The 24,520-nt window shown below is 37.7% G+C and overlaps 2 protein-coding genes across 3 annotated transcripts in view; one reads left to right on the top strand and one right to left on the bottom strand.

Annotated features, from left to right (window-relative positions):
* Positions 1 to 726: 726 nt before the first annotated feature.
* SPCS3 (signal peptidase complex subunit 3) lies at positions 727 to 8,889 on the bottom strand. The gene is made up of 5 exons (XM_054633391.2): positions 8,634 to 8,889; positions 6,076 to 6,149; positions 3,489 to 3,565; positions 1,956 to 2,071; positions 727 to 1,511 (listed from the first exon to the last, which is right to left on the bottom strand). The coding sequence occupies exons 1-5, from the start codon at positions 8,774 to 8,776 to the stop codon at positions 1,379 to 1,381; spliced, it is 543 nt and encodes a 180-aa protein (XP_054489366.1). The 5' UTR covers positions 8,777 to 8,889; the 3' UTR covers positions 727 to 1,378.
* The window catches only part of ASB5 (ankyrin repeat and SOCS box containing 5), a 40,223-nt gene continuing 24,327 nt past the window's right edge, over positions 8,625 to 24,520 (top strand). The window contains exon 1 of one of the 2 annotated variants that reach the window (XM_077177346.1): positions 8,625 to 8,708. Coding sequence is in view for 1 of the 2 variants with exons in the window: in XM_077177345.1 (XP_077033460.1) it covers positions 20,751 to 20,946 (196 nt within the window). In the remaining variant the exon portion in view is untranslated. Of the gene's footprint in view, positions 8,709 to 20,735; positions 20,947 to 24,520 lie in introns of those variants that run through there. The other variant, XM_077177345.1, reaches the window with a different exon arrangement.

Below are 24,520 nucleotides of genomic sequence, written 5' to 3'. Positions count from 1 at the left end.
TCTGATTTACAGCTGAGTTTTAGTTTCCTCTTTTTCCAAGTGTCCGGTACATCTAGAACATTCCCTGCCTGGCAACGAATTCCCTTTGTCATGCTTTGTTTGAAGACTCACATGTAAATCAGGCACTGTGCCAGGGGGACAGCAGATAGAGGGGCGTGCTCCTTCTCCTGGCTGTCTCCTGGCTGGCCCGAATGCACCAGTCAATCACTGCAAGCCACTGCATTGCCTAAGGCATCCTGGTACCCTGCTCCTTCCCTCCTCCCAACCCCGACAGCACTCCCAGCTGTAGCTGAGGGAAGGAGCACACACAGGGGGATGTGCAGCCACAGAGAGGCCACTTTTTCTGCAGAGGGGCCGCCTGAAGCTGCTGCATGCTGCTTGCTACCTTTCCTGGCTCATGCAAGCAAGCCTTGCAGGTAGACTCACTGACAATCAGGTTGGTAAATCTGCCTCAATTACTCTATTTTACCATGGGGAAATCCTCTGCTTTGGAAAGGTTTACCCAGACTGTTTAGAGAACATCTATCCTTTCCCTTGCTGTGGCAGATCCCCTCTGATATCGGTTGTCTCAGCCCCTTCTGGGACAAGCACGTTCATTCTTCCTTGATGAACAGATCCCAGTAAAAATCTAGAGATTCCATTTCAGAAAGTCTTTCTTTACCTAAAGCTTTTTCTTTTCTTACTGACTTAGCCTTATGTCTTATGCTTAAAGAAATAAGACTCATACTGAATAGATTTCTTTTTATTCTTCCAGTTTGCTGCATTGCAAGCAGCTATTAAAATGATTTGTAATACAGAACTGAATGTGGGCTTCATCAGTGGCACTCAAGATTTGAGGCTGACAGATAATAAACTACCAGTTTTCCAAGTAGCTGCTGACAGTCCTAGAAAGGACCAAGTTTAGCCTACTGTAACATACTGCACATGGATTTAAAAAAATGCCCTAAAACACAACAGCCATTTCCTTCAGGCACTTCCAGAAACCAACTCCAGAAGGTATATTTGAGTTCTACACAAAATAAATAAGAATCACAGTACTTAAAAAGCCCAAACACAGGAAGACTACCTTCTGGTTTAAAAATATTTATTTAAAAGAAAAGGAGATGTATACTTGAATGGCCAGGAAAAAAAAAAATCCTCAGTTTCCCCCCTCAAAACCGTTACTCTGCAATTTACCTTTCCCTTCAAGTTTCAGCTCCAATGTTCTATTAAAAAAAAAAAACAACCGAATTTTCATTTCCTTTTCCTATGCTACTATCCTGAGGAAATTAAGCTCCATTCAGTGAAAAGTTGCATGGGATGCAAGAAGAAACTGCAATAAAATGTATCCACAATATACAAGTATAAAAATATTTTGCTTATGGTTCAGTACTATAATTTAATAACTTTTTGTTGTTTCATAGGTATCTGGGAAAGGTACAGACACATGTCCTGATCCTGTTACAAGAGGTAGAATGCCAGCATTTGGTACAACATTCCAGGAGAGAGTCAAGGTGATATTCCTGTTTCCCCTGCAAAAGCAACAAAGACTATCAGCACAAACACTCAAGTTAAGTGATTTAATTAACAGTTACTAGTATTAAATAAATTACGATACAGATTGTTTATCTGCTCCAGAAACAACAAGCTGTTTAATTTTAGGTAGTTACTGCCTATTTTTTTTTACTTGACTCCTTTGGAGTTGGGTGCATCACAGAACCAATTTTACAGAGACTGAAGGCAGAAACCCAGAAGCCTGTTGCTCATAATAGCGGTGCATCTTCCAGTCTACAGAATACATAGGATATCTTGTACCCCAAGGCCATCTTCTAACAATGAAAGATGCAATAGAGATGACAGAGTATCACACAGAATACAGGTACCTTACTACACCAATGAACACATGTATTAAATGCAAAGTATGCAAGTAAATCAAGATACCATGAACACTAGTAATAAAACAAATATTTACTTACTTGAGACCATTTCCATCATCAAAGAAAAAGTACTTTGACTTCATGTCTTTTAAGGACAGCCTTGGGTTATCTCCTCTCAACATGATCTTGTCCCAAAGGACCACCTGATTTAGGGCCTAAAATCACAATTGTAATTAAGTCAGCAAGGTATCTTACCAGATCACATTCAGACATTGGACCTTCACTGCACTATTCCTCTAAAACCTCCTTTTGCAGGTACATGCTTGCAATCCATAACTAATTTAACAAAGTAACACTTCACAGTGGGGTAATGTAATACTACTACACAGTGAAGTGTGGCATAGAATAAATGGAAACAACAAGGAACATCTTAAAACACAAGAAAGACATTTAAAAAGAAGTCATATGCTTTAGAAGAATTACAAAGCATAAAGGGGTTTCCTTCTGACTTGCAAAGGTAAGTCACTTTCAAAGCAGTATTTAGACTTTGTTTCAAATAAAGGACTTAAACTGAGTTAGCATGACTCTGCTTATGTCCATATCATTTTTCCAACTTTAATGGAAATCTCTATTTTAATTGCAAGCATAACCCCAAAAAATTTATTAACAGTTGAAAAAGTGAGATCCCAAGTTCTTACGTTACCGGAATTTACACTCTAAAGTGTAAATTCTTTACACTCTAAAGTGTAAAGTTGTTTCAAGTAGATGCTAAACAGTCTTGTTTAGTAATTTATAGAACAATTTAGAAAAATACATCTCAGTATTTCTGAGAAGTGTTGAGTTACATGAAAGAAAAATCTAAAATATGGAACAATACAGTAAAATCACTGTACAATCTAGTACAAACATAATATCCATCATCTTATTTAATATAACTAAGGTGCTTAAAAAAAATTTAAAAAGAAGGACAGTTTTGTACAGCAAGTTAAGAAAACCCCCAAGTTTCACCATATCCTTGCAATGTGACCACAGCAGCTTTAACTAGAATTCAGTGGTACTATGGCAGCATGGTGTTTCATGAAAGCAATTTTTAAAGGCTGCTCCACATAGCTTTTATCAGATTAGTAAAAAGGGTTTTCAGCTATCCCAAAGGGAAGGCTCAGTAGCAACCAATTCAAAGCAACATGGCAAATTATTTTGAGAAGTATGACAAGGTAATGTAAATGAATTATGGGGCTACAGTAACTGGTAGGATCAACTGTGATCTATGAACAAAACACACACCACATCGGGCCAGCCCAGAAGCCCTCTTGTTTCTAACAACTGTCCACTGCAGAAATTCAGGAAAAAAGTAAAATGGACAGAAAAGGTGAAAAAACTCATTTACAGTATACTGCAACACAAGGCATGTGTTATTTTTCTCCCATTCTACTGGGCATATATCAAGTTAGGTTTTATGGAGGTGAACTTCCCAGCCTACGGTTTAACTGTCAAGAAAATAATCATGAAGGCCAGTGCAGGCTAGTAGGAAATGCTGGTGGCCTTAACTCTTCTCAGCAGAACTACAGAATGTTTAAAAATAGCTGCAGTACTAAAATGAGTAATTGCTTCAAACCTCTTTTTAATACTTACATTGTTTTTCGTTGAATATTCTGCAGACAAATATAGAAACAATTGTTTAACATTCCAATCAAATATACTCTGCAGATGTATGCAAGTTAAGAAAAATACCATACTGTACTTACATAACCTTGTTTTATCTTTACTAGATCTAAGTAGTTTATAATCATTACAGTGAGCTCTTACCTTTCAACATACCTCATCTTACTCATAAATCAGAGCACTGCCAGCAGTTTGAACACAAGTTTTAGTCATAATAAAGTGACAGGTTTTCAGGTGAGTATTTCTTTTTACTACTTATGAAATCTAGCAGCTATTTCTCCTCCAATAATTTAAGAGTTCTATATTTGACACTGCAAGCTAGTAACCACAATCCTCTGCTAGACAACCTATTATAAAACCTTAAGCATAAAAGTCACAACAGAATTCTTCCACAAATATCCCCAAGGCAATTTTTTATAGTATCAGAGAACCCTTGCATCCAAATACAGTAATGTTAAACAATATATAAATACAAAATCGGTGATGAGTAGGGAATTCAAAGAGCCTTTAATGCCCATGTTAGGGAAATTAGAATATGGGAAGTATTTAATATTGGAAGGGACCCCAAAAATTAGCAAATTTGGTTCTTTACTGACAACAAATAAAGCTTATTAGACTCGAACAAAAAACTCTTGATCAGATTTTTGATCAGCAGTAAAGAACTGATGACTGCCATTTGAGACAGTATAATTATGCTGGGATTCTAAACAGTTGTCTGTTTATTTAACAATAATGTGTGACTGCTAAGGAAAACACTTTTTAATTCACAATAGAGATTAGCTGTAATCTTTATTTCCTAGTCCTCTTTTCTATTCTATTTGCCATTATCTCAAAGAATAAATAGATTCCCTAACCAGCCTCAAAATCTGTTTCTCCTTCTTCCACTCATCCCAAGACACACATGTTTTTCAGTTACTAATTCAAAGGGCAAGAAAGGAAAGAATTAAATATTTAACTCCTGTCCCTGCAAGAATAGGTAGAAATATTTTACTTGAAGATTTTTTGGCACCTGGCTCAAAATATCCAACAAGATTTTGAAGATCTCCTTGATAGGATTTCTTATCACGTGCAAAAGTTAACAATGAATTAAATAAGCTTAAAGGAGATTGTCAAAATTCTATTTTCCCTTTCCTTTGCCTAGTTCCTTTTTCTAACTGCCATTGTATTTAACTTCTCCCAGGATGAACAACTTCTTTCTGGTAGTTAACACAGTCCATGTACCTGTATCTCTTCACAAATTTTGAACAAAAAACCCTACCAGACTTTTACAGCTCTACATATTGCAAGCTTTGTTTATGCCAGGCATGAGAGATTCAGTCAGAATCGGTTTTTTAAAAAAAGGCTGTTACTAGTAGCAGTCATTCAAACATGGAATCTTTATGCTCACATATTGCAGACTAATCCTTTTATAAGAACATTTCTTTTAGAGGTCCTGTCCTGCTTTACTCTGCTTCTCTCTATACACAATGTGTACAGGTCTGTGCATCTAATTTAGAATTTCAGTCTCTGTTTTTAATATGCATAAGCATTTCAGAGGTAAAACTCAGGAACTTACTGAGTTGATAAAAAAAAAGTGTTTGCACCCTTTTCCTGTGCAAACAGGCCTGCAAAAATCTGATTAACCTGTTTATCCAGCATTTGTATCAGGCGTTGTGTTTTGTGTGGTCTGCTCACACAAGACAGTGTTCTTCAAAAGGGCGAAACCAAAACACAGAGGTGATCAGTGCCTTGCCTAACAGACAAAAACCAGCAGACAAGGAAAAATCCCAGGATCCTCAGACCAGCTGCAAAACACGGTTTAGTGTAATCACCTGAACATGCCACCTATTATTTGGTACTGACTTCTGAAGAAAAACTCTTTCAAGAGCCTAAATCCAGACTAGCAGGGAAGCAAAGAAATACAAAAAAAACCACTGCAAAACTGCAACAGCAATTGAGAAAGAGGCCAAAAAACAATGTGATACATCTTTCAGTAAATTGTATGCTTCCCAATGAATTTCATACTATTCAATACTAAAGATTAGAGTATTTAACATCTAAGCAAGTAAACTATTACAATGCCTTTTTTATTTTCAGAAAATGACAGGTACTTCTATGCAACTATTATACAGTCAGGACTTAGAAAGCCTCACAACAAAGTGAGTTTGAAAGCTGCAGTTCCTAGATCAGTATGACATTCAAAACAATATCCTATATAAACCTTACCATTAATCCACTCCTCAAACCGCTGATACAAACTTCACTTAAAAGTAATAATGTCTAGATGTTAAACTGCATTCCCCATTATTAGATACAGTGCACTTAACAAGAGAGCCTGATTTCAAAAACAGACATTAAACAACTTGTCATCTACTAGAGACCAAAGGGCTGGTTTAAGTTCTATTTCACTGCCATAGCTATGCAAAATACTATTTTTAGCTGCTTTAAATTTTTATTTTTAGACAAATTGCTAGTTTTCCCCATGTCCTGAATATCTGAAGATTATAAGGTAACAAAAATAGCATCTAAGTGTTCTCATTCCAAAAAGTCTGCAAACCATTTTTTCCATTAAGGATATCTGCAGTAATGTCAAATGTGACGAATCCCAGATCACTTCTTTCTCTAGGTCCAGTGAAATCTTCTACATTTTTTCTAGGAGAAAACAAAACACAACACAAGATTATCCTTTCTCATTATTTATATCTTACACGTGACAAAAATTATGGTTTTTATTAGGTATTTTCCTCATCCATTTTCTGTATTTTGCTTTATATACTTCTGGCTAAAATGCAATCAACATTACAAACTAACACCTACCTTCCAGAAATTATGGTGTCCCAGTTTTAAATGTCAGGCCTTGACACCACAGTGTCTAAAACATATACGTAGCCTATTGACTTTTTCCTGTTAACAAAAATCTGTATATACAAAATCTAGACTACATTTCATTTTAGTAAAATATGTTTTAGCATCTCCATATAAGTAAAACTGATTGGGACACCATCAGCATAGCAGTCTGCTGGCAACCACATTCAATTTTATTTCTCAACTGTCCTTGAAGAAACAAAAAAAGCCAAAGCATCTCATGAGGCTTTGACCATTCCAATACAACAGTTTACATGCATAGTTCATGCAAATTTCAAGATTTATTCCTGTGATGTATTTAAGTAACAGCATGAAGAAGATAGTTATTTTCATCTACATTCTGGAAAATGGTATAATTTTGGAAGGCTTTATTATAAGCGTACATTTGGAAAACTACCTCAGTTGCCACACTAAATCACAATGGAAAGAGCAACTGGAAAATAACAGACACACAGCAGATACTGCCATATGTATTCATAAGGCTTATCAGTTTACCAAACTTACTATCTACAAAGAGGAATACCACAAGCAATTAGCTTGGCCATCAACTACGAACCTCAACTCTTCATTGAACAATTTTTTTATGAATTATGAACTTCATAGCTATATTTATTACAGTTCAGAAATTAGTCAATTAAAATATTATTTCATTAAAACCAGGTTTAGTAATCTCAAATTAAAAGAAAAGTTTACAAGTGAAGAAAACACTTTTGGAGATAGCAGATAAGAAAAACACCACCAAATCTTCACAATTTAAGCCTTGTTATGAATTTTCATCTCTTTGCAAAAAAGCAGTATATTTTTAAGTAGAAAACCTTATCAAGCACTTGACTTCACCTCTTAACCATTGTCAGTCAGATGGAGTAGCAGGCCTAAGTTTGGGGTCTCCAGAATTTCTTAGACATTCAAGAGAAGCAGATTAGGTGTAGCACCTCCCAGTAACACCAGATCTGTGTGTATCACAGAAGGGACTGGCAATTTCAGCCAAATCAGGCAGTTGTATGCTGCCCTATATATGCTGAGCTCACCGTAACACTCGAAGACATGCCTTTATGTCAAGTTTGTGCTTTTGCAATCCTCAGTGTAGCACTGAATATAGGTTATTGGTTTTTTTCCCGTGGTATTAAACCAGTCTGAAAGGTGATGGCAGTCCCCTTATTTGCATTCATGTCTCCTTTCAAGTCCTGCCATTAGGCATCCACAGGTGACACCTAGCTTGGGGTGGTTCCAAAGCTCCACAGAATCATCACCAAATCACAGAATGGCCTGGGTTGGAAGGGACCTTAAAGATCATCAATTTCCAACCTCCCTAACATGGACAGGGACACCTTTCACTAGTCCAAGCTGTGCAGAGCTCCATCCAACCTGGCACTAAACACTTCCAAAGTGTGCTGCTTTAGCTCCCTAATCTGACCCAAAACCAACCTAACAAAAAAGCATGACCTGAGTTAAAGCAGGTCAGTTAAATGTCCTATGAGCCAAATTCCCCAGTGGCCTCTGGTAAAGAACCACGTGGCAAAAACGGGAGCAAAGGCCTCCGCTCACAGGTGGCTGTAACAGCTGCTCAAATGCTTGTGAAACTACTGCTCTCCATATCACACATACTTAACCTAATGGAAGTTCTCTGTGAGGAAGTCTCCTTTTGGAGAAAAAAAACCCACCCTGAACTAACACCAAAATTGGGAAAAAAAGGTTCCCCTGCACAAGTTTGCATCAGCCCATTTTAAGAGTAGGCAACACGTTCTGATGTGGTATTGTGTCCTACACCTGGTCCATTCCGCAGAGAAGAAGCCATCCGAATCACTTTGCTACCACAGAACAGAAACTATGCTAGGTTATCAATGGGGAAACCCAAGAGAGCTACTAATCAAAAGCAGAACGTACTACGATGGGATAAATGTTCACAGGATAAACTCCACGTTCCTGTAATCCCTGTCTCTCCACAGCCGCGGGCAGCAGCTGGCTCCGCTCCGCTCTCGGGGAGGCGCGGGGCCGAGGCAGCCGGGCCGCTCCCCGAGCGCCGCCCCGGCTCCCGCCCGGCCGCGCCGTCGTGGGGCTCCCCCATTGGCCCGCCCGGAGCGCAGGAGGCCGAGCCCCGAGCGCCACGCGAGCCGCCGGCCGCCCCTGCCGGCCGCCACCGTCCTCTCACCCGCCCCGGCCCCCGCTCTCGGCTCCCGAGCCCTTCACCACCTCAGCGGGCAGCGGCCGCCGCCCGGCCGGGCCCGGCCCTCCCCCGCCACTCCCTTCCTTCCCTCTCAGCTCCGCACTCACAGCGTGACCCGGGAGACGGCGATGCGGACGGGCACGCTGCGCTCCTTGAAGGCGGTGGTGATGAAGCAGCCGAAGGTGAGCGCCGCCATCACGCTCAGCGAGAAGGCGAAGAGCGAGTTGGCCCGGGACAGCACCGTGTTCATCTCCCCGCTGGGCCCGGCCGGGGCTGCGGCCGCTGCTCGGGCGGGGCGGGCGCGCGGACGCGGCAGGAAGCGGGCGGCGGCGGGCAGGGGGCGCGCGCGCGCGACCGCCGCGAGGGGCGTGGCCTCGCGCCGGCTGGGCGGGCTCCAATGAGACCACGCCCCCTCCTCGACCCCGCCCCGTTCCGCCAGGAGATGGGCGGGGCCGGCGCCGGGCCGGAGCGCGACATGGCGGCCGCGCGGGGGCGCGTAGGGCGCTGTGGGTTCACTGTCTGCTGCCGCCTACCGCGCTCCCAGGGCGCTTCCTCTCACAGGGCATCTGTCGCTCTGCTGGATTTTTGCATTCGTGTAGCAAAGCGTAAATGAGTTCTAGGCGGAGGCTTGTATTTTCAGTTGATGTCCGTATCTTGCTTTCACTGGTACTGTGATTTGCCATTCCCTCCCTTGCTTCCTATAGGATGTTCCTATTCATTTGCCTTTCATTACACACGTGCTCAGTATGACAATGTTCTTTGCCTAGAAGTTTCCTTCAGTACCTAGGCTTGTTCCTGGAATCTTTTTCTTTGGCGTGGTGATCTCACACCGTTGGCAGGTTCACCTTACCCCACCAATTTGGTTGAAGTTTCAATTTAAATTGGTACCAGCAAAGATCAGTTTAAGTAGTGAGGTGATTCCTTACTCCTCCCGGGGTCCCTCTTTGGTGCCCATTCCTGCTTCTCGGACCTGCAACGTTATCCATGTGGGAGGCCAGGGGAATGAGAGCTTTTCAATGCTTTGGGGCCCATTTTTTTGGGGTTCCCAACCGCTGTATTCGTGTGTATTAACTATACCAGAACGGATAAATCGGGATTTCTGGGGGCTGCCAACAGGTGTCAGCAGTGCTTCGGTTATGTTTAATTTCCCGGCCCTGAGGTTGCAGTGCTGCAAACACTGGGAGTAGCAGCAGGAGCTCAGATGCAGGAGTCTGGCAGGGTGGAAGCCTCATGGGGACAGAAGGGAGAAGAAGGTGGGCGCTGCCAGACCATTCTGAAATACCTCTGTTCTGTAATGATGGCGCTGTTTCTTTTCCTCCCTCTAGCCAACACCCAGGTCTATGAATCAGGGAAGAAAAATCTTTGCAGATAAAGGTAGGAAAGAGAAAAGGAAAAAGACCATCCTGAGGCTTTTTGTTTCCCCCCAGACTGAGTAGCTGTAGCACATGTCAGTTTAGCCTGTAGGATGTGAAGGTACCTATGGGGACATTCCTTTGGGGACCCTGTGTTCCACTACCTGTGCATTTGTCACATTGGAATCAGTCACAAAGTGGGTAGACTCTCTTCTGGATTGTATTTCTTAAGTATTGGCCTTTCTGATATTTCATAAGAGTTTCAGCATCACAGAGACTTTCTTGTGTCAAGGTTTTAGGCTTTTTAAGAGCTTGTTATTATTTTATGCTATTCAAAATATTAATTATTGTCATGGTTTATGGTCTGGAACTTGTTGTTGCTGAAACCTTTGGATTATTTTTACTGAAAAGTGGGTACTTTTCCCCAAAATAGTTGAAGACAGAAGCATTAAGGAAGCTTTTACTGTAAGCTTCATTTCAGAAGTTATAAAATGTCTGCTGCTTTCTAAAGAATAGTTCAAAAGTGAATACCATTTTTTCTCATATCTACAAAGAAAAGAAGGCTTAATCACCTTTGTTCTTGTTTTTAGTTCATGTGGTTGCTATTTAAAGTTTTTCGTACTAAACAACTCTTTAATTAAAAAAATGGCTCTTTGGCAGAATTTACAGGAATAAAGTAGTGAAATTTTCAAAGCAGTCATTAGGTACCTGCAAAAGATCAAAATCAAAAGGCTTAGCCAAATTAATGTCTTTTTAAGGCAGTGCATAAATATGGCTATTGCTTGTGGAGGTTTGGATTTATTTTAGTAGAAACCTTAAATAAATGTCACTTAAAAGCACAGTAAACAGGGGAAGACAGATGGTGTAATTTATTCAAGGACTGATCTATTACTGTTTCAGAATAAAGAGACCTATAGCTTTTTAATGACTGAAGTATTGCAAAATCAAAATAGGAAAATATCTTGAAATAAGGCAGTTGTGGGAGATAATTATTCACAATAGCTGTCTGGTCATATGTTCTAGATTGCTTTTTGAAAGATATAAAGTCTGATATTTCGTGAAGAATGGTGACATTAATGTCAAAAGCTTATTTTGCTGACAGCTAAATAAGTTGTGTTATTGGGAATTGAGGAAACACTTTAATTATGGAAACAAATTTGAAGGGACTTGGGGAAGCAGAAAAGTTTGGGAGACCATTTCCAAGATGCAGTGGAATGGTATTCATTACACCCAAGCAGCATCCTTAAGCCCAGACCAGCAGAGCACAAGGCATGTCAGTGTTCAGGCTGGCTATTACTTCAAGAAATGTCGTGTTTTTCATTACAAACTTGTTGAAAAAAATGCAGATAGGATTGGCAGCAGGTCTGAAATGTAAAATTTGCCATCCTTCTCCAGTCCTCAGCCTAAAATTATCTGACTTCGAAAATGAGTTTTTGTGCGCTCTTTGATCTATTAAACATGTGTTCTTTTTTTATAGTGCCAGCACTTCAGCAGGATTGATCCTTGTCAGCAGCTGATGATAAGTAGTCTTTTGAGAGAGAGTAGCTTGCTTTCTTTGGTTGACATGTTTCTACTCTGATGTTCAAGTTACAGAGTGATTCCTTTCATCATCTGTAAACAAAATAGCAAGTGTTGACACTGACCATCAACAGAGATTGCTATGAGTTCTTTGTTTTCCCACTGAAGCCATATTGCTTCTAACATGGGACACATAGGTGGAAGCTTTGGGGTGTATGTTGTGAATTTCAAGTGAAAGGGAGGTGTTAACTTAAGCCCAGCACCTGTAGCCTTCTTGGGGCTTAAGTTTCTGACTAATTTTACAGGTGAAAGTTTAGGTGCCTGTGGCATCTTTGGCACCTAGATAGATGAGGACCTTTTTTTTTGATCTAGGTACATGTATGTACGTATGTCCTGATCTTTTTACCATGAATATCTAGATAGTTCCTTGTATTTGTCCTTTATTAATTGTTGAAATGTTAATTCTTTAAGAGACAGTAGCAGCACACAGCCTCTTAGGCAGCTCTGGGTAGGAAGATAAAGATTAAAATAAATGTGGCCATGATCAGCTGTCTCTTGCAACAGCCCCCTTTCAGTTAACACCTCTTCTGGATGGCTCATTTTTACAGCTGGCGTGGAAAGGCTGTGACTAAGAGAAGAGGCTTTTTGGACTGCATTTGATTCTAATGTTCTCCTCACCTCCATTTTTTAAACTTTGGATCTACACAGTATGCAGAATAAGAAGATAAGCAAGAAGAAATTTTCACTTGTCTTTGTTGTATTACTGTGAATCCTTCAGCAAGAAAATCTCGGGTAATTTTTAATTTCTGATTTCAGAATGAAGTTGATATTTTACAACATTGTCTCATTTAGTGGCATAATACATGGCAAAATAAAAGATGCGTCACAGAGATGCAGCTCTGTGCTTTTGGCTCCAAAGTCAATATGTTTTGGAGCCTAACATACATAGTTAACTTTTGGCTCCTGTGAGGTTTGCCCATTTCATGGCCTATGAAGCCAGGCTAGGTAAATTCATTCAAGCATTACTAATTTAGCTTAACCTTTCTCACTCCATTGTGCTTTCCATTCTGGGCTAGAAACCCGAGTGCTACTGCTCCACCTCACCCAGGTTTTAACCTCATTCACTCAGCCAGTTGCAAGTCTTCCTCACAAGGTATTTTTATGTCTCTTGTAAAAGCACCAAGCAGAGACTTGTCGTGCCTCAGCTTGAAGAAAAAGATGTTTTACTAGCTCTGTCATGGTGATATCATTTAGCTGATACCAATTTTAGTGGATGGAAAAAGCCTTTCTGTTACGAGCACTAGCCATGGGAGTCAGCATATAATGACATAAGCTTGCAGAATAAACTTTAACTCTCATCCCTACTATTGACTGTGTAATTTCCTTTTATTAACAACATTCTTAAGCACCAAAATATGCTTTAAACAGAAAGAAGAAAAATTAAACCACTTAACCACTTTTACTTAGTCAAGAAGAAAACCTGACAAAGTTTGAAGAAAGGAGGAATAAAAGTAAACAAATGATTTCACTGTTTTGAGAAATAAAAATTATTTTTTGAAGAAAAAAGTTAAATGGTTAAAGAAATATTTACAGACTGCCTGTAACTTATTTATTAGAACAAAATTAACAATTTTGAATGGAATTCAAATTGATGACAAAAGATTCACAGCTTAAATATTGTTTTTATTTAGAGGCATCTATTTAATAAGAACAAATGATATTTTTGCTGTTAGTTGAAGAAAAGATTGACTATAAAAACTGCAAAAATATCAGGTTTAGTTACATGAATTTAGGTTAATAAGGTGGTTGCACTGCCTACTAGAGAAATAGCAGTTAGTTTGTCAAGTTACCTTGACAAAAGCATAGCTCCTGTGGTAGCACAATCCTAAGAGGCTGAGTTAGTTACCACAGAGGGAATCTGTGTTCTGTAGACATGGTTGGCAATGAAAGAAATTGCTTGGACCCAAGAAAGAAACTATACAAAGGGAAAGAGGTGCAAAATGAGGAGATTCTTCCCAAGATTCACTGATACACCTGTGTCAGTACATAAGGCCATCAAAAGTGATGCCTAAGTATCCTTAAGAAGAGGCAGTGAGTATGTGCATTTTGACATTACTCTCCCCTCATAGTTTGCTACGAGTTTTTCCAGGGGGTCATTTGCCTTGTCACAGAATGGGTTGTAGGGGGTGGGTGTGAGTGGTTTTTCCATTGTAAAGTCCAACAAGATTGGTTTTAATTTATTAAGAGTTGAAATGGCCAGATTTTGAACTGAGGAATGTACCAGTACACATTCCTTCCTGTTGATTTCCAGCAAGGGAGAGAGAGGGGCAGGAACCTTTAGCTGAGGAATGGAATGGGCAGCTGGAGGTGGTAACTTTTTAAACTTCTGGGGGGCAAGATTTGCTAGAGTTCGTCTGTCAGCAGGCCGTGTGTGCCTGCTGTCTGACACGTTTCAGGGTTTAGTAATGTCTCTAGGTACACACATGACTTATTTTGGAATCTTCGGTAATACTTTTAATAGTTGAGTTATGTTAGGTATCCAAAGAGGACTGCAACAAATACTGTAAATAAACTTACTATGTTTCTAGCAAATCTCAGATTGAATTTACTTGTAAGCTTGTCGGTTATACCTGCTTCCCTTCTGGGTAGAACTTTGCTGTCAGTGGTTAGATGGACTGGTTAAGCAGATCAAGCATGTTCATGTGATAATGTGACAGCAGAATTGGCTGATACCAGACTTGTAGCTGAAGGGGAATTTATCCCCATTATGAGAAGCAGCTGTCCGGTGGTACATAACAAAGGGGTACAGATTTAACATTACTATGTTATTTTTTCAAGGACTGAGAAAGTTAGAAGACTAAAATTTCATGATCACTTAAGTATCTGAGTTACTTTTTATGCTTTTAAATACATGTTATATGGAGAATGTCTGCTATGTGCAGAGATGCTGATTGATATTCAATCCCTGACCGGTAATTCCATTCTCTGGAAATCCAGACATACAAGTCTGAAGGCTAGAATTATTTTCTGAGATAGGAGTAGTATTTCCAGCTACTAGAAAAGGCAAAACACCTCAATGAAACCATTTTTAATTCATTAAGAGTTAGTAGAATAAACAGTCTTTTTGTGATGTTAGAAATGAAATCATTAATGTACTCAAATAACTTGATTTGTATTGAGCCTAAACTGTGTCAGACCAACGATTTTAGTACGCTGGACGAAAAAAGTACCACTGTACCACCCAAAAGGATAAATTTGAACTTTTAGAGCAGTTCAAGAGCTGATGGAAATAATGTGCTACACCAAAATAGAGAGAAAGTATATACATAACAAAACCTTTGTAAATTTTTGTGTATTAAAGCTCTTTTAAAGGAACTGTTGTGCCTTCATTGTTAGAGAAGGCAAATGGTGTCTAAATAAGTAACTGTTAAGTAGAATGGGTGTCAAAAGCCAGAGCTCAACTATGAGGAGAAGTGTTTTAAGACACTCTCATTTTTCCCTGTTGTGCCCCTAAAGTTGTCATTGCATTACATTTTGAAACAGACTTTTGGTTCAAGTCTTTGGTTGGGTTATCAGGCTATTAGCAGGGATTATGAGAACTACAGAAATTGGAATGAAACTAACTTTGGTTATGAGTTGTAACTTCATGTTGTATGGTTTGTGTAGATCCTGGATAGACATGGCATTCAGGAAGAAATCTGTGAAAAGGAGATATGGGCCTTTCATTTCTTTGGTTTACAGTGTTGTATCTGTTGTTTGTCATGATCCTCAAGTAATTCTGTAGAATTCTCAGGGTTAGCAAGGGGGTGCAGTGAAAAAGCAGTTCAGATCTAAACCAAGTTTCCTCTTTACTAGATGAAAAAGTTTGTGTTCTCTCATATTTTGTCTTTTCATTCCCCCAAAACAGTAGCACACAGTCTGTACTTCAGCCACCTCTTCTCTTCATATTTTATGAAGAGTAGTATTTGGGTTGTACTAATGGGCTTGAGCTCCTGTTTAGAAAAGGACACAGCAGCTGCTTGATGTTTTCCAGTCACTCCAGCTTCTGAATTTCTTCAGGTAAATATGACTTGTTTGGGTTTATTTTCTGTGCCTAAGCATAAATGCATCATATCCTTAACTTAAGAATGATATTAATGAAAAGAACTTTTAAGACTTTTTGAAGACTGTTTTATGGTATGTATGCCTTTTCTTTTTGTCTTCAATACGATGTTTGAATAGTGAGGAATATAAATTTTAAAATAGTTTCTTTGAGTCTAGATTTCTCCAGTTCAAACGCTTTGAATATAAAATAGTAGAAAAAAATTGCTGAACATAGATTAAGGAGGAAATGACATAACATTCAGCAGCTTTAGAGAAGTAGGTAAAATTTTGAAGATTAGCATCTCATACATTCATTAAAATACAAGTCAGCTGGTCACTAAACGGGTAATTTTTCTTACTGAGTTAGACATTTCCTTTTCAGTAGCTCATGCTTCTCTTCTTTTGAGTCCTTCATGAAGAATTTTATTCTTACATCAGAAACTCAGTACTAAAACTTGATTTCTTCCTGGTATTTTATTTTAAACTCCTTGTTTCAAGGGCATTACTTTACAAATTTCTCCTGGTTGGTTGCCTATAATGTATAAAATAATCAATTCTTCAAAGCACCTAAGAGTTCCTGTTCCTCTGCCTCTTATCTGAAAATCTTCTGTTATACCTCTTATTAGACAGAAGTTTCAGAACCAGGGTGACTATCAACTTCTTGTGTATATTGAGCTGTCTCTTACATGTGGAGGAAAACATGCAGGTGAAGTGTCATACAAATAATTCCTTGTACTATATTTTGTCTTTATCTCATTTTTAAAATAAACATTTTCACTTTCAGAGTTTTATGTGCATCTCCAAAATACAGAAGAAAACTTTTAAGACTAGCTGTAATGGAATTTGTGCTCTGAATATAATTACTCTTTTACATCTTCTATCATTTAGTTTAAATAGATTGCTTTGAAAAATATAAATAGAAGGAAGTATGTTTTCCAAATGTAACAACACACCATGTGCTACAAAGAAATAATATTTCTAAGGGTTTTATAGTCTTTGATGTTAAAAAATTGCTTTCAAAGACTAAATATTCTATCAGTTGTGCTAATTTTCTTGTGCATCTTACATTACTGAAAATTAAACACACCAGTCTTCTAAAGTGTAGACAAAAAATTGCCAGAATAAAATAGTGTATGACTGTGGTTATGCAGTTAATAATAGATGATAGAGCATAGTTTTTGTGGTTTTTGTTTTGTTTTGTTTTGTTGTTTTTGTTTGTTTTTTGTCTGGTTTTGTTTGTTTTTGTCTGAGGTTTTTGTTTGTTTGTTTGTTTTTCTAAAAATTACTTTGTGTGGTTGAGGGTAAATTGTACACTAGATTTTGGACAGTTTGAATTAGCACAAACAGGTGCCACTGCTACTGCACTTGGCTGCTACACAGCAAAGCATTAAAGGCCAAGCTACTTTGTCTTAGCTTTGGAGTTTGAAATGAACCCCTTTATAGTCATTCTAAACAGCAGTATTGCTATCTTGATTCTGCAGATTATGTTCTTGAGAAATGATAGCTGACCAAGTTACATTAAAGGGAACTCTTAAGACCATAAATTCCAGCATTTGAAGTTTCTTAAGTGGTTTTAAAATTAAAATAGTTAATTTCCAGAAGTGGGGAAGCATATCAGAGGAATCATTACATTGTTCTTGTTTTATTTGCTGGAAATGTGCTAGTTTGTCAAGGTAAGGGTACCCTTGTCTGCCACAGTATTACTATCTTCTTAAACAAAATAAAAATACAAATATTGTTAATGGGCAATGTAGCTTGTTGCCATTTTCTTGTGTGCAATCATAAAACCCTAAATGCTAAAATAATTTTACATCCCATCTCTTCTGTTGACATTAAGTGAATGAACAGTCAAGATTTCATTTTATTTAGGTTTGTAATCTGAATTTTGTATTAAAATAAAAATTATTAAATACGTAGTTAGTTATTCTTTTCACCAGGATAACTGAGTGTTTTTTTAACAGCAATGAAGTTATCTTCAGAATACTCCCCATTTTACTAGTGAGGAAATGAGGCCAAGAAATTTCATTCCCAAAAGTCAAAACTACATGGGAAATGCGAATATCCAGATTAAGCCACTGTTCTTTTTAAGTGTTTTGATGTCATTATAGTGTTGTACATTTGTTACATATGGTGCATTTCCATTTGGAAGCTCTCATTATTTTGAAGTGTTGCAAGATCTGACTTCAGTTACTTCACATTGCCACACAGTAGAAAATGTGGGACACTTGCATCCCACTTTTTTACAGTCCTTCATGTCATCTCATTGACTGCCAGATCCTTCATTTATTTACCTATGCATCTATTTTCTGATTTCCATTACAACAGCTGTAGCTTTCTGTTTCTGGTTTTCCCAGTCTGCATGGGCTTCCTCTCAGCTATTCTGTGCTCAGATCTCAGCATTCACTTTGTTGGTTTTCCCAAAATGCCGTGTGGGCGTTAACTTCTAAGCAGTTGCTCAGTTTTCATGACTGGGTGCCTCATAGCATGGCTTTGCCAACAAACTGTAACAGTAATTTCTATAGCTCTTTAGAACCCTTAGATTAGGATAGACTTGGTTCTGTGCAGCTGGGAGAGTTTCCAGCTAAGCTGGCACATAAGAGTTACAGAGCTCTGATAAAAGAGGAAATATTTTAAGACTAATTTTGCCAGCTTCTGATGAGTATGTGTGAACTGTAATTCTCAAAACTCATGATTTCATGTATTTTTTCATCCTTAAGTAGTTTATTAGTGATGTGGGAAATTTTTGAAAGGACGCGAGGCAAGTTTTGATACAGGAATAATCTTCCTGTTCAATTTTCATCTTGTTCCTAAAAGTGGTTTTACAAATCCGTGAGGTTATTTGAAACATCGCTTACAAAATACTAAATGCATATTAGCCTTATTATTGTAGTTTTAAATTTACAGTTTTTTAACCTCTACAGAAAAAAATAACTTGAAAGAAACAATCTAACAATTGAGAAATTTATTTTGTGATTTATCTACTGTGGTTATAAGAAGCAGGAAACAGTATTGTAAGGGGAAGATGAATTCTGAGCACTGTTAACTCCTGCTGTTATTTCTGGTAATTGGTGTTTGGAGTTTTGCCTCTAAAAAGAAAGATTATTTTGTTCGTTAACAAAAGATGGGAGAAGTCCAGATGAGAAAGCAGGTACTAGATGGCATAACATGAAAAAAGGAAAAAGGGTCAGGTAAAACACTGTAAGGAAGAAAAAGCTTTCTGTAACATAATTATGGCTTTTCCTTGTACTGGATGGTAAATTTGTGAAACAGGTCCATAAGATGGCTGGAGAATTCTGTGGACTGATCAAGTTAAGCTTAGTAATACTAGTACAAATATGGGAGAAGTAAGAAATTCCAGTATTGGGTGTGTTACTAAGGAAAATACCATTTCTATTAATGATTGAAACAGAAGATTGAAACAGAACTTGGCAGTGGTAGCTCAGATCATAATGCCTTTTATACTTGTGGAAAACATGACACCTCAATTCAGTGTCGGATAACAATGTGCCAAATATAAAAATGGATTTTCATTTGGCATTTTAAGTACTCATTCCTGCTTCTAAGAATGGTATGAGGAAAACAGTTCCTATTTTGGCTGGATGAGAAAATGTCTATAAATGAAATTTGGTAAAAATTTGCATTTTTTTTTACTAACTAATATAGTTTACAAGGTAAACTCCTTTTAATTGCCTTTTCTAGTTATGATTGACTTTTAAGTAGACTAAATTTTTTCAAAGAAAAATACCTGTTGCCTGTTTCTCTCAAGATAAGCACAATTCACTTCCTGTCAGTCAAAAATTTTAATAATTTCCAAGAACATTTCCACTTATCATTGTCTTTTCTTCATTTGTATAGATTTGTTTGAATTTAGTTTCCAGAAAACATTATAGCTTCTTACTCTAATAAATTACTCCGAGAGTCAGATGATAAGAGGTGCCTTATTGTTTCCACTTCCCTTCAGAAGTATGGTTTTGTATTATAGTGCTTTATATCTGCTATTCTGTTCATTGAAGTCAGGGTGATTTGTGGGTGCAGTGACATTTGGATCATACCCTTTGATCCTGATGGACCGCTGCCAGCATTCTAAAATGTTTTTGTTTTTTTCTAATCACCAAATGAGAATCCAGGGTAGAATAGAAAGGTTTAGGATTACTTTGGGTAGAGCATTTTAAGTTATAATTCAAGACACTGTTTTTTTAATTTAGAAGGAAGTATAAAAGTTTAGGGTAGGACCCTTTCTTGTGCTGCCAGGATTTTTACTTTAGGATTATAGTTCACTTAGAAATCTGGTTCTGTCATGCAGCTCCTCAGTTTGTATCATGTTGCAACTCAGCAATTTACTGAGCAATTACTCACACTAATGGAACAACTTGTGAGTGACTGCTGATGACTGTGAGTAATAGCTTTAGGGTATAAAGGCAAATTAATTCTAAAAAAATTGGAGGAATTTAGATTCCCCTCTCTAAAACTGGCCAACGGATAAAGCCTGTCATGTCATATGATGCAGCACAATGAAATACATATCATAACTACTAGAAATTTTCCATGTTGAAATTTTACCATTGCATTTTAATTAATTTAATTTTAGGTGCTCCAGGTCTTATGGATAAAAATATCTAGATGTTTGGCTCATATCACCTACTCTGAATATTGTTTTTGTATAGTGCTAAAGTCTTTGTATACTAGGTACTTTCATTCAGCCTGAGCAAAATAATGAGACTGTCAAAGCTGATATATATTAAATCTCTGTTTATTTATTAATGTGTACTTCAATTATTTACTAATATGATTCTAGTTTTTTAAGGAACGAATATTAGTCTGACATAAAATGAAATATCAGTAAAGAGCAATGTACTTAAGCAGCAGGAGAACATATTTTAGCAAAAACATGTTATCTGAGTTACGTGGTTTAGTACACAAATTTCAGGAGTTTATAATAATGCTTTTGAAAATGTATTTTAAACATGTAAATAAATGAATTAGAAATGCAGAATTTGTAATGCAACAGACCTTTTAAGTGGAACAAGTACAATCCAGGATCTTGGAACCTGCTGTCCCACATGAATATCACCGGGCTAGCAGAGCGGTAGTGAACTCAGTACTATGTACAGTATAAATAATCGTCATATTTTGAGCAGCAGGCATCATGACCAGCTGATATTTTCTTTCCTCGGGACCAGTTGTTCCCAAGAGTGCATGGCTGGAGCCATATGATCTTATCAACACATTTGAGAGCCCGACCCAAACACTGACAGAGGTTTTGCTGCAGCAATGACTGTCATAGAAGAAAGTCGCCCTTTTGCACAGCAGTTATCCAATGTCTACTTTACTATACTTTCACTTTTTTGTTTTAAACTTTTTGTGAAGATCAGCCTTGCTATACTTAGTCATTTCTACATTGTGAAAGGAAACCGTAAGGAAGCAGCAAGGATAGCTGCTGAATTTTATGGAGTTCCTCAAGGACAAGGTATATTTGTGTATACTCTGTTATCTCTACTGTTTGGGGATTTTGTTTTTCAGGTAATTATTTATCTGATAGCCTCATTCGCATTCAGTTTTTCAAGTGATATGTGTGAGTGGGGTTTTTGTTCTGTACTTGTTGCTGTGTTTTTTATAACCAAAATTATCTGTAGGAGTGCTGTTAGATTATGTGAGCTTTTTTTGGGTTTTTTTTTGTTCGTTTGTTTTTGGTTTTTTTTTAAATTAACATTAAGTTGAGAATAAAACTCGAATATCACAGCTAGTTTTCTATTTGGAGAGAGGTCTAGATTTAAGATGCCTGTGTATAAATAAGGTTCCAAATTCTTCCCAATCTGGGACTATTTTCCCAATTTCTCCTAATGTTCCCCAGGTTACCATGCATAGTTGAAATTTTCCGTGTTTGGCATATGATTATTTTGCACCACTCTAGTGAAACTACTCAAAATATTTCTGAAAGTTATGTCTTGATTAGGGTAAAATTTTCATATAGTAATTTTTTTGAGATATATATTCCTCATATACCTTGAATAAGTTGTCTCTTGGCACATAGCAGGAACCTTAATAACATTTTGCAGGGCCAACTTTTGGGCATGTGTGTGGAAACCCTTCAGATTTTACTGGGTTTTAAAGCTCTTGTGAAAATTCCTTCTTCTGTTCACACTAGCAGAACTTTGGCAGAATTGTTGCCCCAAGCTCATCAGTAGTGAGGTACCATTTTCATTCAGTTCTTCTGCATTACAGAGCACTCTTTCTTCTAAATTGTGGCATGCTGGCACATGACTGAGCCCTGATTTTGCTCAGCTTGGGATCCCTGCTACCTCACTTGTCTTTATTATTTTTCCTTGTATTCTGGGGTGGCATCAAGCTGAGTTAGGGAATGGAACAGGAAGACTTGTCTTTGCCTCTTGCTGCCTTTATCACTCATCCCTAGGTACCACAAATGTGAAGACAAAGCCCAAGTTAAACATAAAGGGAGAAACTATTGAAATGAGCCAGAAACAGTTTCAAACTCAAAAGATTTTTTCAGTCTTCAATGCTGGGACTAAAGCTAGACATTTTGTGTAGGGGTGTTAAAATTTGCAATCCAGAAAGAAAGGCTTAAATCCTAAAGTAGGAATCAGCTTACTTTGCAGAAGATTTACTTGAGATGGATTTGTATCATGTGTTTTCTGCACAAGCTCTGAAACCCAGGGTTTTTACATCTGAGCCTGTTGATGGCAACACTTGAACTACTGTGCATGTGTGTGTTTGTGTGTGAGTGTATGTGTGTGTGTATATGTTCACTACAGTAGGGTAAGAAGAGCACAGACAGGAATACTTGCAGAGAATGGAAAAGGCCTTACTTGAAGTCAAAAATTTTTTGCCAGAAGCTGCTCGCTAGCTCTAAGGCAGCTCTTTATGGGAAGACCAACACACGAGCTGGGCACAGAAGGAAAGAGACTTGGGAGGAACTGGAGTGAAAGGAATAGCATGCATCAGGCTGGAGAGTAAAGTAGTGTTTATAGTGTTACCTGTTGCTGAACCCAGGAATCTGCAATTCAGGCATTTGTCAAAATTCCCATCTCATACCTAAAAAAATTTAAGCATTAAGTCTTACTAAGCATTCTAGTAGCTGGGCAATGCAAAAGGTGAAAATCTATCACTCTTGCAGGTTACTGTTTTGGTCAGGTAGCAGAGGTTTTTATTGATTTAAGAATCAAACATATGGTAGATTTTCTAGTTTTCTGCTTGTTTTATTAAAAGAAAATTGTTAATGTAACTATTTCGTGCTTAAGTTGGACTTTTTACAGTTCAACATCAGTGTGCCTTCATTTTTCTCTGTCCAGCTTGCAGTGATTGGTTCTGGATTTGTTAAGTTTTAAGCACATGTCCAGCTAGTGTTACAGAATCTGCTATTCATCCATTTGTTGGGGCTAACAGCAGCAATCCTTGCTCTTTGGGATGCAAATAATTCTTCTCAGAATCATTATTTTATCTTATCTTTTCTATAATTATTTTCTATATCTGTGAAAAGAGGTATGCTAGTGTCTGAACTCACAATGTGTTGTGGGATTTGATTTTTTGGTGTTGGTGAAACACAGGGATGTCTTAGCAGAGTTCATGTAATACATTTAACAAAATATCCTGTTAAAAGTGATATCTAAAAGATGTACAATAAGCAACATGAAGCATGAAACTGCTTGAAACATTACATTGTAAAATTAAACACCAAGTATCCTCCTAATTACTGATCCATTTTGTGTTTTTTCTCAAGTAGCAGAGAAACCTTGGCAGAAAAAACACAGAGATAGATAATTAGCCTAGCATCTATCATTAGCTAATTGAAGTTTATAGTGTTTCAATAAGTAATTCAAATTAGAGGAAATGTTTCTTTTTATTTTGTAGTTTTAACTTGATTAGATACTCTCAAAATTCTGTTAGGAATGGTATTTTAGGTTTGCTTTTAATAACAAAAGATTACTTACTGCTGTTATAATGGCTTGTCTAGGACAGAGTGCTATAATTTTGAAGAAAAAAGAACCTTTGTAAATAATGTGCTACTAGGCACAGGCATTATTTCATACTTTCTAAATTGACCCCTTGAGTTAAAATAAGTCTTTCTTTTATGAAGTCTGGGTAGTTGAGGGTGTTTCAGGTAGAGAGAGGTAGTTTTTGGTGGAACTCCTTTTGTCAAACTGAAGTTATAGAGGTCAGTTCAGGAACTGAGGCCCAGGGATCATGCATTTCAAGGTTGACTTGCTTTATTTTGTCACTTTTTCTTTTTTAAATATAAAGAGACAGCTTTGCCTATGTCATCTGCTTTGTGTGGTCTTGTTGCTAAATGGGTCATACTTTGTTTCTTAATATTTCAGGAATATTTTCAGTTTCAGTAGTCAGCAATCTACACTCCATTTATTCTTTGGATCTCAAGTGTATATGAATGGCTGGATAATGTCAAAGTCATTAATTAAAAATTATTATACGGTTTATGTGACATTGAAATACAAGAACTAGATCAGTGTTCAGCATCAGCTGAGACCAAAAAAGTGCATGTAAAAGCTCTACTAATTATAAGGCACTTTCATTTGCTTATGGAAATTATGTCTGAGTAAAACCTTTCTTGTGTATAGCTGAAAGGTACCTTCAGAGGTAAATTAAATGTGACTTATCTGGCGAATGTTTGGCTAACCTGTTTTTTAAATGCTTAGTAATAGTGATTTCTGCAGCATCCTTATGCAACCAATTGCAGGTTTGCTGTTCTCATCACTAAACTGCTTCCCACTTTCCCCAAGGGTGACCTAAATCTTTATGTCTGCTAACTAAATTCATTAAATATTACTGTTTCTTTCTGTGTATGAGAAGTAATCAATTTAAGGACTATTATCATGCATTTCCTTACTTCTGCTGTTTTTTTTTTCTTTTCAGAATAAAGTTAAAAGGATATAACTTTGTCCTCTGAAATCTTATTTTCTAGCACCTGGAGTTACTGCAGTTGCTCTCCCTTGGACTTGTGCTAGTTCATATATAGTTAACAGACATCTTTACTGATGTCTAATTTCCCATGTTAAACAGAGTGCTCC

The sequence above is a fragment of the Agelaius phoeniceus genome, chromosome 4, assembly GCF_051311805.1.
Source record: "Agelaius phoeniceus isolate bAgePho1 chromosome 4, bAgePho1.hap1, whole genome shotgun sequence".
In the NCBI taxonomy this organism is placed as follows: Eukaryota; Metazoa; Chordata; class Aves; order Passeriformes; family Icteridae; genus Agelaius; species Agelaius phoeniceus.
This window is presented reverse-complemented; position numbering and strand designations above follow the sequence as displayed.